Source organism: Equus asinus, chromosome 4 (assembly GCF_041296235.1).
Source record: "Equus asinus isolate D_3611 breed Donkey chromosome 4, EquAss-T2T_v2, whole genome shotgun sequence".
Lineage (NCBI taxonomy): Eukaryota > Metazoa > Chordata > Mammalia > Perissodactyla > Equidae > Equus > Equus asinus.
Window position 1 is genome coordinate 77092958 of NC_091793.1, and position 15134 is coordinate 77108091.

The window sequence follows — 15134 nt, forward strand, 5'->3', positions numbered from 1 at the left end:
GTATGAACACTGGTCCCCAAAGTAATCAATTATTTCCTGACTCCGGTCCACGGTTTCACTTAATTTACAAGAGGACACCTTCTGATTGCCCCTTTTACCTGTTTATTATTTGTTGATGCGTTTCTTTATCTAAACATAGCTTTAAAGTCAGAAATTAAGAGACATTCAATTTTAATGACATCCCTCGAGAGGAAAAAGAATCAGAGTTCTAATGCAATGTGCCTTGATGGTGGAGATATTGGTAACTTTCGAATTTAAGTAACTTCTTGTCAATAGCATTTCAGTAACAAAGATTGTTTTCCGCATAAACACATACCTGGAGGAGCAGATCAGAAGTGGGCCTGACTCGCTGTTGGAATAGAATGCTTAATGTTCGATTCTGTTGTTCCAAATCAAACACTCTCGTTTTCAACTTTATACATTCCTCCCTTAGATCCTACAACAAACACATTGAAAGGAAAAAAAGTCTATAACTGAAAGACATCTTTGCATATTATAACCATATTTTATCTTATTTTCAGACACATTAGTAAAAAAATAGTATTTTTATTCTTCAAAACCCCCAGAAATAAATCACACACAACATTTTTTTCCACAGCCCATTGTCTGATAGAATTATTATGTGCAAGGACAACAAATTTAAAAAAAAGCACTTTGAAATCAGAAATGCATTAATCTAGCATGCTATTTTTGAAGATGGTAAATCTTAGTGATATAAAGTCAATTTAAGTTTCCACCTATATATTTGGCCTTTTCACTGTCTTCATGAAAGCAATCATAAAGCACAAACCACAAGGACAATAATGTTTTCGCAGTGAATAGAGATTTGATGAACTAAAGAAACTATCACTTTTGATGGAGTCTGTCGTCGTCATTTGCGGAAACGAGTTGAAATTCTCAGCGCTGTGGCTAATAGAATCAGTGATGCATTTAGTGGGAGGGAAACAACTCTGAAGCGAAGGCTTAAAAAGGCCACTTGAAACTTGCCCATCCTCTGAACGGGGGATTTCCATATCCTTTGTGGAGTTCTGGTCTCAGTGCTGGGGAGGAAGTAGGACAACTGCACCTCAGCATCCTTTTGCAGCAGCTCTTTTGAATGATTTAAACACCACAGAGACCTTTTCCTCAACTTTCCCGAGGGAAACTGACACACGGGAGCTTTAGGATTCTCTGGGATCCCATCAAGGATCCGCCTTCCAAACCAACCTGTGATAAAGATACTTGTAGCACTTAAATGGCCACACCCTCTTTGATGGGGTTCAAGAAAGACCAGGTAAAATAAAGCCCCAATTCGAAGTTCTTCACAAGCTGATCCTTTTCTATGTTGCAAACTTTATCTTTCTCATCATTTCCTGATTTTAAAAGAAGGCCTCTGGAGGCTGGCCCAGTGGCATAGTGGTTAAGTTTCCATGATCTACTTCAGTGGCCTGGAGTTCATGGGTTTGGATTGGAGGTGCACACCTTCACACCACTCATCAAGCCATGCTATGGTGGTGTTCCACATACAAAGCAGAGGAAGACTGGTACAGATGTTAGCTCAGGGACAATCTTCCTCAAGAAAAAAGAGGAAGATTGGCAATAGATGTTAGCTCAAGGCTAATCTTACTTACCAAAAAAATAAATAAATAAATAAATTGGCTTCTGTTCTTACAATGCAAAGAACAAGGGTCTGCCTGTTTCTTAAAAGTTCTATGCATTCGTGTCACCCTCCTCCCTCCCCCACCATTACTTTCCCCTGTCATCCACCTCTTTCTTCCAGTCCAAGTTTGGCTCTTTGATTGACATCCAATTCAAATTCTATCTATCCCCTCTCTGACACTTTATCTGGCATGCCCCAAGGACTGCTCCCTTTTCTGAACTCCAGTGAGCGCTCAATGCCTCTTAGGTGATGTTTCACATCTACCACTTTGCACTGATTTTTATCTTTCATGCTCTAGAATCATCTTGTCAGTTAGAAGACATGTTCCTCAAAAGACAAGCACAAGAAGATACTCAAGTAACCAACAGCCCAAGTATATTGTTCTTACATTCTTTTATTCCATCACCTAGCACAGCACCATAGATAGCAGGAGCTTAATAAACTTGTGCTATTATTTTGTTAAAAGGGAGGATGACGACAAGTTCTATTCTCTAGTGATAGAGTGATAACAAATTTAAGTTTCTCAACTTCTTTCAGTTTGTACATGTACGTCTTCCAATGTCAGGCAGCTACAGGCCTGACTTAAGGCTCTGCAAGTGAGAGAGAGCACTGGTTAACAGCTCTGATGCCCCGCCCTAACCAGGAATCACAGACCTCAGCGGGCCTGTTCCAAAACCTTGTGTCAACCCAAGTGGGAAGCTAGAGAGACCTGGCTTCTGAGGCTTTACCTGAGTGTGCATCATCATACCCAGTCTTAATAATTCTATTTCCAGGGAGCAAAGAAACAGGCCATAGTGTGGCTCACTGCAGAGCTTACACTCTCTTCATCTTTTTAGCTAAATGGGTGGAGCTTATGCATGGGATGTTTCCAACTGATTGCTGCCTACAGATGCAGAGTGTAGAAAAGAAATGCCATGTTCAGGATGAGGCAACTGGGTCCAAGATCTAAGAGGTCAGCTGCCATCAAATGCAGGGGAAGGAGTGTGTGTGTGTGCAGGAACACACATGCCACTTGGGAGAGGCCATTTTGGGGGCCTGGGCATTGCACAAATTAAAAGGCGAAATTTATTTCTTTTATTTAGAATTCAACCTCTGTGTCTCACTTAGGCTAATTTTTGTTCCTAGCATGTATATAACACTCCCTGCTCCCAAAGACTAATTTTTTTTCACTACTGCTAATGAAGTAATTAATAAAACTTGACTGTGAGGTAAATAAATATTAATAGTACCTATTGGGTGGGAAAACACAGTCATTCCCATTTGCAGGTGGAGATATGGAAACAGAAGCATACAAGGATGGATTTGCAAACAGAAGGACAACCTGTATGGAATAGTATCAACAATTTTTAGCAGCAAAGCTGAGAATAACTTGAAAGAGTTCTTCACATGGGTAAAAAGAGAAAAAGAAAAAGAAAGAATGAAAGAAAAAGAATCAATCAAAAAAACTCGATAGGGAGTTTTTGTACAGGTACCCACATTTCAATGGCTGGTACTCTTACTTAAGGCAGTAAAAGTTCATTAGTAGGAACATAATTTATTGACCTTGAGAACTGTTCATCACTCTGGGCTCATCTAGACCAGCACACAGCAGAGGAGGAAATGGAAGGCTTCAGGAATGTGATGCCGGTCTTACAATCACTGACAGACAGAACTGAGCTGGATTGAAAATTTGTAGACATAAAAGAATTGCCCATGTTGTTTTAATATTCCTCTTCTCTTTGGTCAAGCTGTGGACAGTAACTGATGCCAGACACCTATCATCCCAAGAATCTATCATCAAAATCACACATGTGTGCCTACACGCACATATGTAAAGACAACCAGACTGGGTAGATATATAGAGAGAAAAACAACAATTTCTTTCATCGCTACTGTGAGACCTGGGCAGAGGGTAGCAGCCAGATGTTTTTGCATCCTCTTTGCTCACAATGGGAACCCAATGACATAAAGAAGCATGAGACACACTTAGCCTGGGTACAAGGGCCACTATTCTGACCCTGTCAGTTAAAGAGGCAAAACTCAGACTATCCTTCCCAAGGAAGGCATTAGAAACAAATTAAAAATAATCAGGGATCATGGCTCACAGCAGGGGCTGGACCATCTGTCCTCTCTCACATCCTTTTATTTCTATGACTCTAGTATGTCTTAGGCCTCAAGAGGAGGACCGGACTGAAAATATAGGGTTGTGACTTCTGAAATAAAAGAAGGGACATGATGTATAATTTTATCAGGGGGAAATAATACCAAAAGTTTGACTACATCTAATCTCACTAAGAAAGTGTACTGGTCTTTGGGTTCAAGAAAATAGCCAGATCTGATTTCCTTACAATCTGCATGTCACTATCAATCGGAAACAGAGAGTAAGGAATTACAATTGAAAGTGAGGGCAAAATATACTGAGCAATGTGATACATTGGTCTGAAAGGCCTCATGTACCTTAATGATCCCAAATCTTAAGTTCCCTAGAGGATCCACAGATTGTAATACTGGTCAGTTTCACCTGCACTTGGTGCTGAAGAAAACTCAGGATCCACTGCTTGTAGTACCCACGGAGTATAGCTACCTTACGCATTTAGAGTAAAATCGTTACCAGTTCCCTGCTGAAATAAATTTAAGAAAATGTTGATGGCTTAGAAGCAGGACAGATATTGACATCACTGGAGCATTGTTGAAAACTATTTAAATCTGACTCTATCATGTAAAAATTGTATAATAGCAGTATACCTATTCTAGTGGCAGTGTGTAGCATGGGAATACACCGGACTGGGAGTTAGGGGCCTGGGCTCTGGTCCTCATTACCCACATGACCTTGAGGAAGTACCTTATTCTAGTTAGGCCTCAATTTCCTTAACTGTCAAATGAGCTACTGCACAAAACCATGCTTTCAGGAGAATGGATGTCTTAGCCGTTCCATGAGATGGTTTGTCAAGTGCCAACTCATTCCAGTCTCTCCTTGTCACAGCCCTTCTCAGTGGCCATCACTGATCCACCCCTAGCTTTTCCAAGGATGCTAAGACTTCTGTAAGAAGAAAAGCCATTTCTGGAAAAGGCTAGTTACATCTCAGACTAACCAAGGGCCTCAATAGCAAATAACTAAAAGGCAAGGCAGGGAACACAAACGTGAGACTGAATCAGCTGGCTCTAACTAATAGGAAGTGGAGAGTCCTGGGGCAAACTAAACACTGCAAGATTTCATCCTAAAGGCACTCAGATGAAAACATTTTCAATCTCGGTGATGGCTAAAAAGTGTATATGACTACAGTGAACTGAGCCCATTACCAGAGCTAGTTGACAATCTCAGAATTAAATGCTTGCTAAGGTCCCTGGCCATTCTGAAATTCTAGGGTTCAAAAAGGACTGATCCTGAGAAAGCTTGACTCCAAATTTACAGAGTCAGTTTTGACTCCCCACCTGTCAGATCCTGGATGTTCTTTTCGCTAGCAAGGACTAGAAACACTTCCAGAAGGTTTAAGAATTCCATTGGCTACTTTGCTCTTTTGCTTTATTTCCTGTGATGGTAACTAATGACTGGGTTTCAATCTACCTGTTGATTTTCATAGCATCTCCTTTGCCTGTTGAACTATAGTGGGGAAAAATAATAAGGAACTGAATGGGATCGTGGAGGCCGAACGGTGCAAAGGATAGAAGCGCGGAGTTTGAGTGCAACGACCCGAGGTTAACAGAAGGGCTTTGCCACCTCTAGCAACTGCAACTATGAGCAAATTATTTTCTCAGTCTTATCTCAAAGGGTTGCAGTGAGAACAAAATGACTTAGTGGATTTAAAGTGCTGGACATTGGGCCTGACTTCTTGTAAATGCACAGTAAATACACACAGACCCTCTTGAGAGAACCCGACTCTGAACACACCATTGCTAGACAAGTGCACACACATGGCTTGACTGCCCCTCCTACAAGGGCAACATGTAGAAATTTGAGTTCTTTCAGCTTCGAGCTACAAACCTGTGTTCCGCTTCTATCCAAATGGCTGAATTACTAGATTCTACCATACAAGAGCCTTATTCCATGTTGGTGAAGAAAAAAGGCCATACAAATATTTGATTACTCTAAAAAACATGCAGATAAGGCTGAGGATGTTGATAGGCTGGAAAATAACTGCAAGGGAAAAATGCTTTTCTTCCAAGTTTGGTGTTAGTGGGGGGAAAAAGCACTGAAGAACCTAGCAAAGTTACATTTTCAGAGAGCGTAATCGACTTAATGAAGATAAAATATATTTCAGACAAAAATACTAGTTTAGCCTAGATTATTGATTTCACTTGCACTTGTAGACTTGGACCTATGATTTGGAGTCATAAATGGAAGTGAGCTGGGTTTAATATTGTCGCCTTAGCCTTATTGATGTAGAGGAAGGACAGTCTGCTCTCTTAAGGGAAGCCACAGGTTGTGAGATAAATTGAATTACTTGACTAGGAGAACATATGTACATTTAACAGAAACTGATAAATTTATGGAAATAAATCTTCTTTTTGTATCAGTATTGGGAAAAGGAGCACACTGTTACTTTAGGATGCTTATCCGGGCCGATTCATGATTGCCACAAAAAATGCTTCTGGGTTGCCCAGTGAAGAGCTGAAGCCACGGCATATTTGCCTTTGCATTGTAGCAAAGAATATATTCTAAAACTGATGGCTATGACAATAATTTCGCCTCAAGGATTGTTTTTGTGACATGGACAAATCACTCAATATTTCTGTTTTCACTCTGTGCCAGCTAGCTACATCCCTCTTTAGAATTCGCTTTCTCATCTGTATTTGTAGTACATTTTATTTCCTATATTGTGTTCTTAATTAAAAAGAAATTTTAGTCTTTTTGCAGCAATGTTACAGTCCCTATAAAAACTGGGAGACATGTATTTCTGCAGGACATGATTCTTCTGGAATGCACAAAAGCCCCGGCCTCTCCCCCTGCCTCCCCATGTCCCTGAGGTATGCTATCTCACAGTAGCACGTCTCGCTCTGTCTTACTGCTTAACTGTAACAAGGTAGATTTATCTGTTTACTAGTTATTACTTGGATTTGTGTAGCTATTTTTTGTGGCTGACCTGAAGGGTCCCATTTTCCTTTATATCGTACTAGGCAGATTCCTTGTCTCTTTTCTGAGGCACCATTAAAAAAAGCAGGCATATGAAGTCTTTCAACAGTTCCACCCAACTGCAACAACCCTCCCTTCATTCCTCAGGTTTGTAAGTAAATGAGCATAGAGTTTCCAACAGGAGGAAAGCAATTGAGATATTAAAGCTTTTGAAAAAGAAAAGGCATTCAAATATGTCGTGACAGAAATTGAGAATTGCTCTTCAACATCTGTTTCTCTCTTTATTCCACAAGAACATAACAATCGATTTTCTGCTGGGCACATACTCAGAATAAAGACTTCATTGCCAGCTTCCTTAGGTGTGACCATATGATTAAAGTCTGTTCAAGGAGATGTGAAGTGGGAAGTATGAAAGCTTTTGAAAGTCTCTCTTAAAAGACAGCTAGTGTGTGCCCTTTATCCTATTCATTTTCTTCAGCTTTTTTTCCTTCCTGATGGTTGGAATGTGAATGTGATGACTGGAGCTAAAGCATTCATTTTGGACCATGAGGTAACCTTGAAAATGTAGGCCATATCCAACAGAATAACAAGATATAAACCAGGGATGCCAGGGACCCCATGCACTTTATGTAGCAAAGCACCATGCCAACCCTGCACTGCCTACTTGTGGATTTAGAGTTGAGAAAGAAATGACATTTTAGCTTACTGAAGCCACTACTATTCTGGATCTCTGTTACTTACAATGGAACCTAATTCTAACTTCACATAACTGTACTCAAATCTCATCAAATTATATGATGTTAATGTAAAACCTGAGGCAGTTAGAATCATTTGTAGCAGGAAGCATGATATATTGACAGAAATAGTTGGGGGAGAAAGTCTAGCAAAAATATTATCACCATGCCTCCATAGTATAAACTTGAAATAATATTTAAGTACATCCATAAGTGGTCGACCCCTCATAAAATTGTTTCCAATTAAAAAAATGAATGTTATAAATGATTTTGCTGTGATGTAGACACATCTTTCTGAATACGCCACAGGATCTAAGATTTCCTTTTGTAGAGGACGTTTCCATCGCACCGAGACAGAACTTAGAATAAAGAAAATCTGAAGGAACTAGAATTTAGCCTCGGAGAAACATTATGGAAAGAGACGGGAAAAGTTCAATAAAATTCACCAAACCAGCCAAGTTTAGGCAATTACCTGCATTTACACACTCTGCCACAATAGCACGATCTTATATTGTCTGAAGGCAGAATGGGCAGATAGCAAAGGAGAAGGTTCAGAAATTCCATGCCCAAAAAGTACCATTTTTTCCCCACTTTATTGAGGAACAATTGACAAATGTAATCGCATATATTTACAGTGTAAAACGTGATGATTTGATGTGCATTACAGGGTAGAATGATTACCAAGATCAAGATAATTGATACATCCACTATCTCACATACTTAACACTTTTTTGTGTGTGGGTGGGGATGCTCAACATCTACTCTCAGCAACTTTCAGGTGTCTAATACCGCCATTTGTTTTATATTTATCACAAATCAATTCCTATAGGAACTGCTCTCCATGCTTCCTCTCATAGAATGACCACAGCAATTCTGGGAGGTGGAATTGTTATCTGCATTTCACGGAAGAGGAACTAAGGGCCAGAGAAATTAAGTAACTTCCCTAACCTCAAAGATCCCTTGTGAATTTTAAGCTTCTTTAATGTTGTCCAAAAGAGGCTATTCATTTTATAGGAATTGGAGGAATCCATTAACTTATTTAATGCCTGCATTGACTAAAGAAAAGTGATAGGTTTGCCACTCATCTAGGTCCACAGAAATCTTTCATCTTCAAAGGGCTTTCTATTACTTTACCGAGAGTTTGAATTTTCTGATTCTTTTGGTCATGGATGGTACTTCGTATGCTGTCTAACACACAATTTTAACCTAAGTGAGTAAATAGAAAAGTATTGCATCTATCAATCACCATTTCCTAGTTTGACAATATGTGTTCCAATCTATTCGCGTAGTACTTTGAAAATAACAGACAGAAAGTGACCTACCTTTTGAGTGAGCAGAGCTTGAACAACTTGGTTGGCTACCTTTAAAAAATAAAGAAGAGAGTTGTCGTTTATAATGAGACGCTATGCATAGACTCTAATTTACCAATAAGTTTCTCCCAGCTTGCTGTAGCTAATTAGCTCTTCATTTGCCTCTTTCCTCTACTTCTAGAGGACCTGATTCTTTTCATAATAAGCCTATCCTTCTAGGTAATATTTTGCCTTTTCCAAAGGTGACCTTGCTGCTAATTAAGATGGTTAGGCTGGAAAGATCATTCATACCTTGACTTTCACATTTCCGTATTTGGAAAAATAACATCCTTTCATATGTAGAGTACTCCGAGAAGGCTAAAAAATGATATAGCGCAAAACATGATCCTAATTATCTATAAAGAGTTTCTACACTTTGCTGATTTACAATGTCCTTTGCCTCTCCTTCCTATTCTTTTGCTCTGTGACTATTTCACTGCTTAATATTACTTGCACAAAAGATGGGTTGAATGGCAGAGAATGGGGACAACTCGTTGTTTCTTATATCCTCCGCTTTCTTCCTCTACATCTTCATTTGTGGCATCCTCTTGTTGTTGTTACCTATAATAGAGTCTGGTAGTTGTTTCTCCACATCTATTTTCCCCTTCCTCCTAACTAACAAACTCTGATTCTTTTGCTGGACACATTCAACTACATTTGGATGGTAGCTCCCTTGTATCTGAGTGTCACTTTCTGACAAACTTCTGGCCAATGAGTTATAAGCAGACTATTTTCTTGGGCTTACAGGAAGTCTCTAAGAAGAAGAAGGGTCACCCTCCTTCCTCCTTTTCCTCTCTGAGACATGAAAGTGATAGCTGGAGCTTTAGCAGCCACCTTGATGATGGAAGGCACATAATAAGTATTGTTGGGCAGGAAAATGCTCGTCCTGACCATGCATGGAGCTGAACTATCTTTGAACTTCTATGTGAGAAATAGAATAGCCACTGCTATGTTGAGTTTATTCCAATACACAAGCAAATATAATTCTTACTAATATAGTAACAGAACCCTAATTTTCTTCAGGTATCGGGGAGCTTGGGACAATAGGAGAAGCTGGGCCCTGCTTAGCTCAAGGAGGTGAATCTTGATTAATCTAAGACAATCTTGGTAATTCCATTCCCTTCTAGTGACTGGTGTAGGAGTGGGCACGTGACATAACGCCAGCTAAAGGCCACATGTGAAACCAATAACCTGTCCTTGTTATTTCAAGTATTTGGCGTTTTCTTCAGATAACCATTCATTATTTCTACATATATTTGTATTAAGATTTCTTTTCCACCTGCAGATTTTAAAAACACTTCACAAAGAGTCACTTACTAAACTTCACTATAGTCTTGAAGCTATATAACCATATGTTTACTATTGATGAAATTAAAGTGGACAGGTGATTTATGTGGTATTTTTCAGGTGACACAAAAACTAAACATTTAGTGTGATAACTAAAACTGACAGCATTAAAGACCAAGTCAGAATATTTAAATATCCTAAATAAAAGGTACTTCTGTTCATTCAGTTCTTCCTTCATTTATTCAATATAAATTTGCAGAGTATTTATTTTTAAAGCTAGATGACTGGGATGTGTTCCTTGGTTTCAAAGAGAGCATAGCTGGTAGGAGGTTGGCAAGAACACAATTATAACACAGCGTGATAGGCATGTAATCATCTTGGTAATTCACACATTTCAACCAAAGGCTGAGGGACACTTTCATCTTCTTTTTCTCTTGATAACAAAATTATTTTTGGAGATGCTAAACCACGTACGCTTGTTTCTCTGTCTGGTATAGTGGAACAGATTACGGTAAGAAGGTTTTCATGGAGCTTAATTGTTTCTTGACTCAATATTGACAAAATAGCACATCATTAACAACAGCTGGCTACCAGTAAGTCTCACAGAAAATTAAAATACAGGCTGTCATCAACTTGTGGTTAGAAGGCATTCACACCACAAGCAGGAAATGACTAGACTCAGATTACCTATAATTGATTAGCCGAACTGTATGCACAAGAAGGATTTTCTTTCTAGAAGAATCCTTTCCAAATTTACATTGCTGACATTAAGTTAAAAAAAAAAAAGGGCTTTCATTGAAACTAACTATAGTTTTGAAGAAAAAAGAATTGTTAGGTAGTTTTTTTTAGTCCAGCCCAAGTTAAACAAGCATTCCTAAAAACTATCGTAGACCAAAATAAACCATATTTTCCTTAACCGGTGCTTTTCCTTTTCCTTTATCAGTGAATTCATACATGATCACAGTGGTGATAAATGTTATTCAGTCCACACAAATTGACCAATAGCACAATCCTGAAAATCTTTCAGCTTTTAAACATTCATTCTAATTCGTAACTGAGAATTTAAAGTCAAACTATACATCAACTATTTTATTCTTGGCAAATTAAAAAAAGAGAACAACAGAAGAATTGAACTATTCGTGTAGCTTGAATCAGGAACAATGTATCAACGTTAATTCATACCATAAATAATTTAATTCTTTTGGATCTCAAACTTTGGATTTGATTTACATTCTCATAAAATTGCCTAATATCAATATTTTCTTTTCTTCTAAACTGGTCCCTCACTTAAGCCAGACTGTGGAACAGCATTCACATAAAATAGCTCTTTACATGATTTAACAGGAGATACAAATGAATATTCTAACTGTAACAGCCCACAGGAGTAAATATGTTATATCTTTGCAATCCAAGTATGTTGCCCTATAGGCTTACAGACTCTATCTCTGATGCAGTTCCTTCTGGCATGTACTTTGGGCAATTGTTTGCTTTACCGCAAAATTGAACACAGATACACGAATGCATTATTTCGTTACCTACTGACACGGGGTTATATTACCCAGAAGGACTCACAGTTTTTTGCAGAAGAGCAGGCAGGTTGTACAAACGCTTTCCTGGGTACTGTCTGTAACGACAGTTTCCTGGGGTTTCATTTCTACTTTTAACAGCTAAGCTTCCCTGATTTATCAATAGAACAGGTGTCTGGAGCTTGTGCCTGCAACGTCTAATAGCCTCACCACATGACCCCTGGAATGGGCCCCTGCCCTCATCATAGCATTATGCCCTTAGCACTTGGGTTGCAAATAACCACACACCTGCAGGTCTAGCTAATGAGAACAAATAACTTCCAGTGTCACCTGACAGCTTTCTTCTCCAAAGAAAGGAAAAACAGCAGCTGGGCTGGACCAGGGGGACTTGAGACTCACCGAGCAAAGCTGACAATCCTTAAGCCCCTCCTTGTTTTACAACCTCCCTTAGGCTCTCTGTGGGGACCTCCCCCCTTTGCCTCTAGGAGACAAGCAGGGCTGCAGTGAAACAGAGATGATGAGGGCCCAGAACACCGCTCCTTTCCGCTCAGTAAGAATTCTCAGACTAGCCATCTCCTCTGATGCCTGGCTCATCTTCTACCCACACAAGTCTTTGCTATTCTTCCCTGTCAGCCTTCCAGGGGTCATTATCCCTCCAGCACTGCCCTGGAAGGGGGTGGGCAGAGGGAGGGAAGCTGGGGCTGTAGGGTCATCAGTCAGTTATTTTAGTGCAAAACAGTCCCTGAGGCTGAATGAGAAGTCCCAAGGCTCACCACACCCAGAAGACAGCCAGGCCTGGGCCAGGGTGGCGGAGTGAGGAACTGTTAAGGCACCACGTTTGACAGTCCTCTCCTCCTGCCTGGTGGTCCTTTCATACTTTCAAGTACTATTTTATCATGCGAAGCACCTGTCTTGTCAGCAAGGAAATTTAAAAACCCAGTAGAAAAAGCACAAGTTTTGGAAAATGTGCTTTGGAGAAATTTTCTATGCTTGTGAGTTTGGTTTATTGTACTGAGGTAGCTGGGGGCAAACGGGAAGAACATTGGGGCAGAATCACAAGCAAGACCTGAGTTCAAATACTGCCTGTGTTGATTGCACATTAATGTGTATGGGAGTGGGGGAACAACCTGAATTTTCTCATTTGTAAATTAGGGGAAACAGCTATCTCCAAAGTTGTGAAAAATGCATGCGATGACAGACATAACCCAAAAAACCACCTTGGACAGTGCCTGTAAAGCAGTATCAGTCATCCCATAAATGTTAAATCTGAAGCAGGTCACTCGAACTTCAGAGAATAAAATGCATTTTCAGGTAAGAAGTTAAGAAAGAATGGTTTGAGAAAAAGGGATTTTATTTGTAAAAGAATGAAGTGTGTGTATGTCATATGCATGCATAAATATAAATCACTAAGCATCTGTATTATTTATTTACTCTGTAAAAAAAATCTTGTAAAATACTGGGACGGGGAGACATTCGTCTAAACATGGATGTGGGATTCCAGGGGAAACTAATTGGGAAATTAATTTGCTGTTGATAATCTCCATGCATTCATTAAGTCATTCAACAAATGTGCATTAAGTACCAAGGATGGGACAAGAACTGTGCTGGGTCTTAGAGAAATAATGATGAATAGAACACAGGTGCTGCCCCTCATGGTCGTTCTAGGACAGACATAGGAAGTAGATTGTCGATTTCATGGTCCATTCACGAAATGGGTGTTGGAAGCATGTGAGAACCATAAGCAGGATCATCTTCCATCTACATCTATCAAGATGTTGATTTTAAAGATTACTTAGAGCTCAGATGTGGGATATACAATGAGAAAGTCCTGACAATGATTCCACAGTCCAGTCTTGGCATATATCACAGGAATCAGAGAGAAAGGTAAGGATTGTTCTTAACAACCTACTTCTGCCTTTATTTAGCCTTGGTTTGAAAGAAATTCTGGTGCTTTTTCATTTTCTGGACTACATCCAAAGGTCTAGTTTTCCCCAGGCTTGTGCTCTGAAGTTTAGGGCACAGAGAAGTCAGAGAAGAGCTCGATCATGGCATCCTCACTGACTATACGGGACTCTGGCCCAACTCTGGTCTAAAAAAGAGTGCAGGTTCTCCAACTTCTGTGTGCAAAAGCTGCACCAGGGAAGTTTGTTAAAATTGCCAATTTCCCCACTTCTCATTCTGCTTGAGAAGGGCTGTCTGAGAATCTGCATTTTTAGCAATTGCCCTGCGTCTTTCTGATGCAGAAGGGGCCAGAATCACACCTTGAGAAACACTGGGATAGGGTTTATGTTTTGCTCACTCAGACACTTCTGAGGAATTGGAAATAACCCAAAACTTCCACACAGGTCCATTGCTCTTCCAGCATCGCATCCAAGTTTGGGGGAGCTTTCATCCTCTTATGGACGCTTCCTGAAGATACTCTTTATAGCAGAGCATTCAGAGAACCTAAGGGTGGTGGTTCCTAATCTTGGCTGAAGATTATAACCCCCTGCGGTACTTTAAAAAATTTATGCTCAGGCTCCACTCTAGACCAGAATCAGGTCAGAATCTCTGAGGTGGGGCTCAGCCAGCAGTCTTTTTAAAGCTCCCCAGGTAAGCCCAACATGCAGGCAAGGGTGAGAACCACTTGCCTTGCTAGATCTCAAACTTCACCTGCTCCATCCAGCTCCTCCTGCTTTTCAACGCCTGCCCACCCACCACTCCTTCTGCCCTTTGGTGACTGTGCTGGATGTTCTCCAGGGCCCCAGGGCAGCTCATTTCCTCTGTGAGTTTCCCTTACCTCAATTTTCTGTGATTAACCATTCCCTTCCCTTCTCCCACTAGCTGGGGGCACCTTGAGCTTCCAGCTTCCACCTTGAGTTGACACTCAATAAAGTTGTAGGACAACTGAATCCATCTAAATGCCAGGCAGCAGTTTGAGGAGATGTTATTTTACTTATTTTGTATATCATTATACTTCTCCACATGGGAATAAATTAGTCTTAAAGGACCTGTGGCCAAGGCAATATTGAGAATAAACAGCAATTCTCTGCTGGCAAGCAAACTGTCAAACAGTCAGACAAAGAAACTAGACTCAAACATGAAAACCTCCAATTCTCCAAGCAAAGTCAAGTTTGGGCCTTGGCTTTACCTTTGTACTGCAAGGTAAGGAGATGGGGAGCTAGGTAACAGCAGGGGTGATGGTGAAGTCTCTGTGTGCACTCTTGTGTGCATGTGCATGCCTAGTAAGCCCACGTGCATGTGTATCTATGGATGTGGGTCTGCTTCCTTCTGAACAAACACACTCTTTTTTTGGAACACACAGAGGGAATTTCTGACTCCGAGTCTTTTCCCCAAATCCTCAATATGTTCTTCATTTACAGAAAACAACAATCAGTGCAAAAGGGACTGAAGCACGTTTTAAATTTACATTTTATCCACCTGTGTGTGTTTTATGAAACCCACTAGCAAGGAAATAACTTACATGAGGCCTTACCTTGTTAGTTTGTCTAATTAGTATAAAAAGCCTTGAAAAGAATTTCCAGTTGGCATTATTACTACATTCAACTA

At 40.1% G+C, this 15134-nt stretch overlaps 1 protein-coding gene across 10 annotated transcripts in view; it reads right to left on the reverse strand.

Moving 5' to 3' along the window:
* Positions 1-15134, reverse strand: part of NCKAP5 (NCK associated protein 5) — a 916285-nt gene that overhangs the window by 178517 nt on the left and 722634 nt on the right. For all 10 annotated transcript variants that reach the window (XM_070507565.1, XM_044769045.2, XM_044769048.2 and 7 more), the window contains 2 exons: positions 8746-8784; positions 317-436 (listed from right to left, as the gene is read on the reverse strand). In XM_070507565.1, coding sequence (XP_070363666.1) covers positions 317-436; positions 8746-8784 — 159 coding nt within the window. The remainder of the gene's footprint in view (positions 1-316; positions 437-8745; positions 8785-15134) is intronic.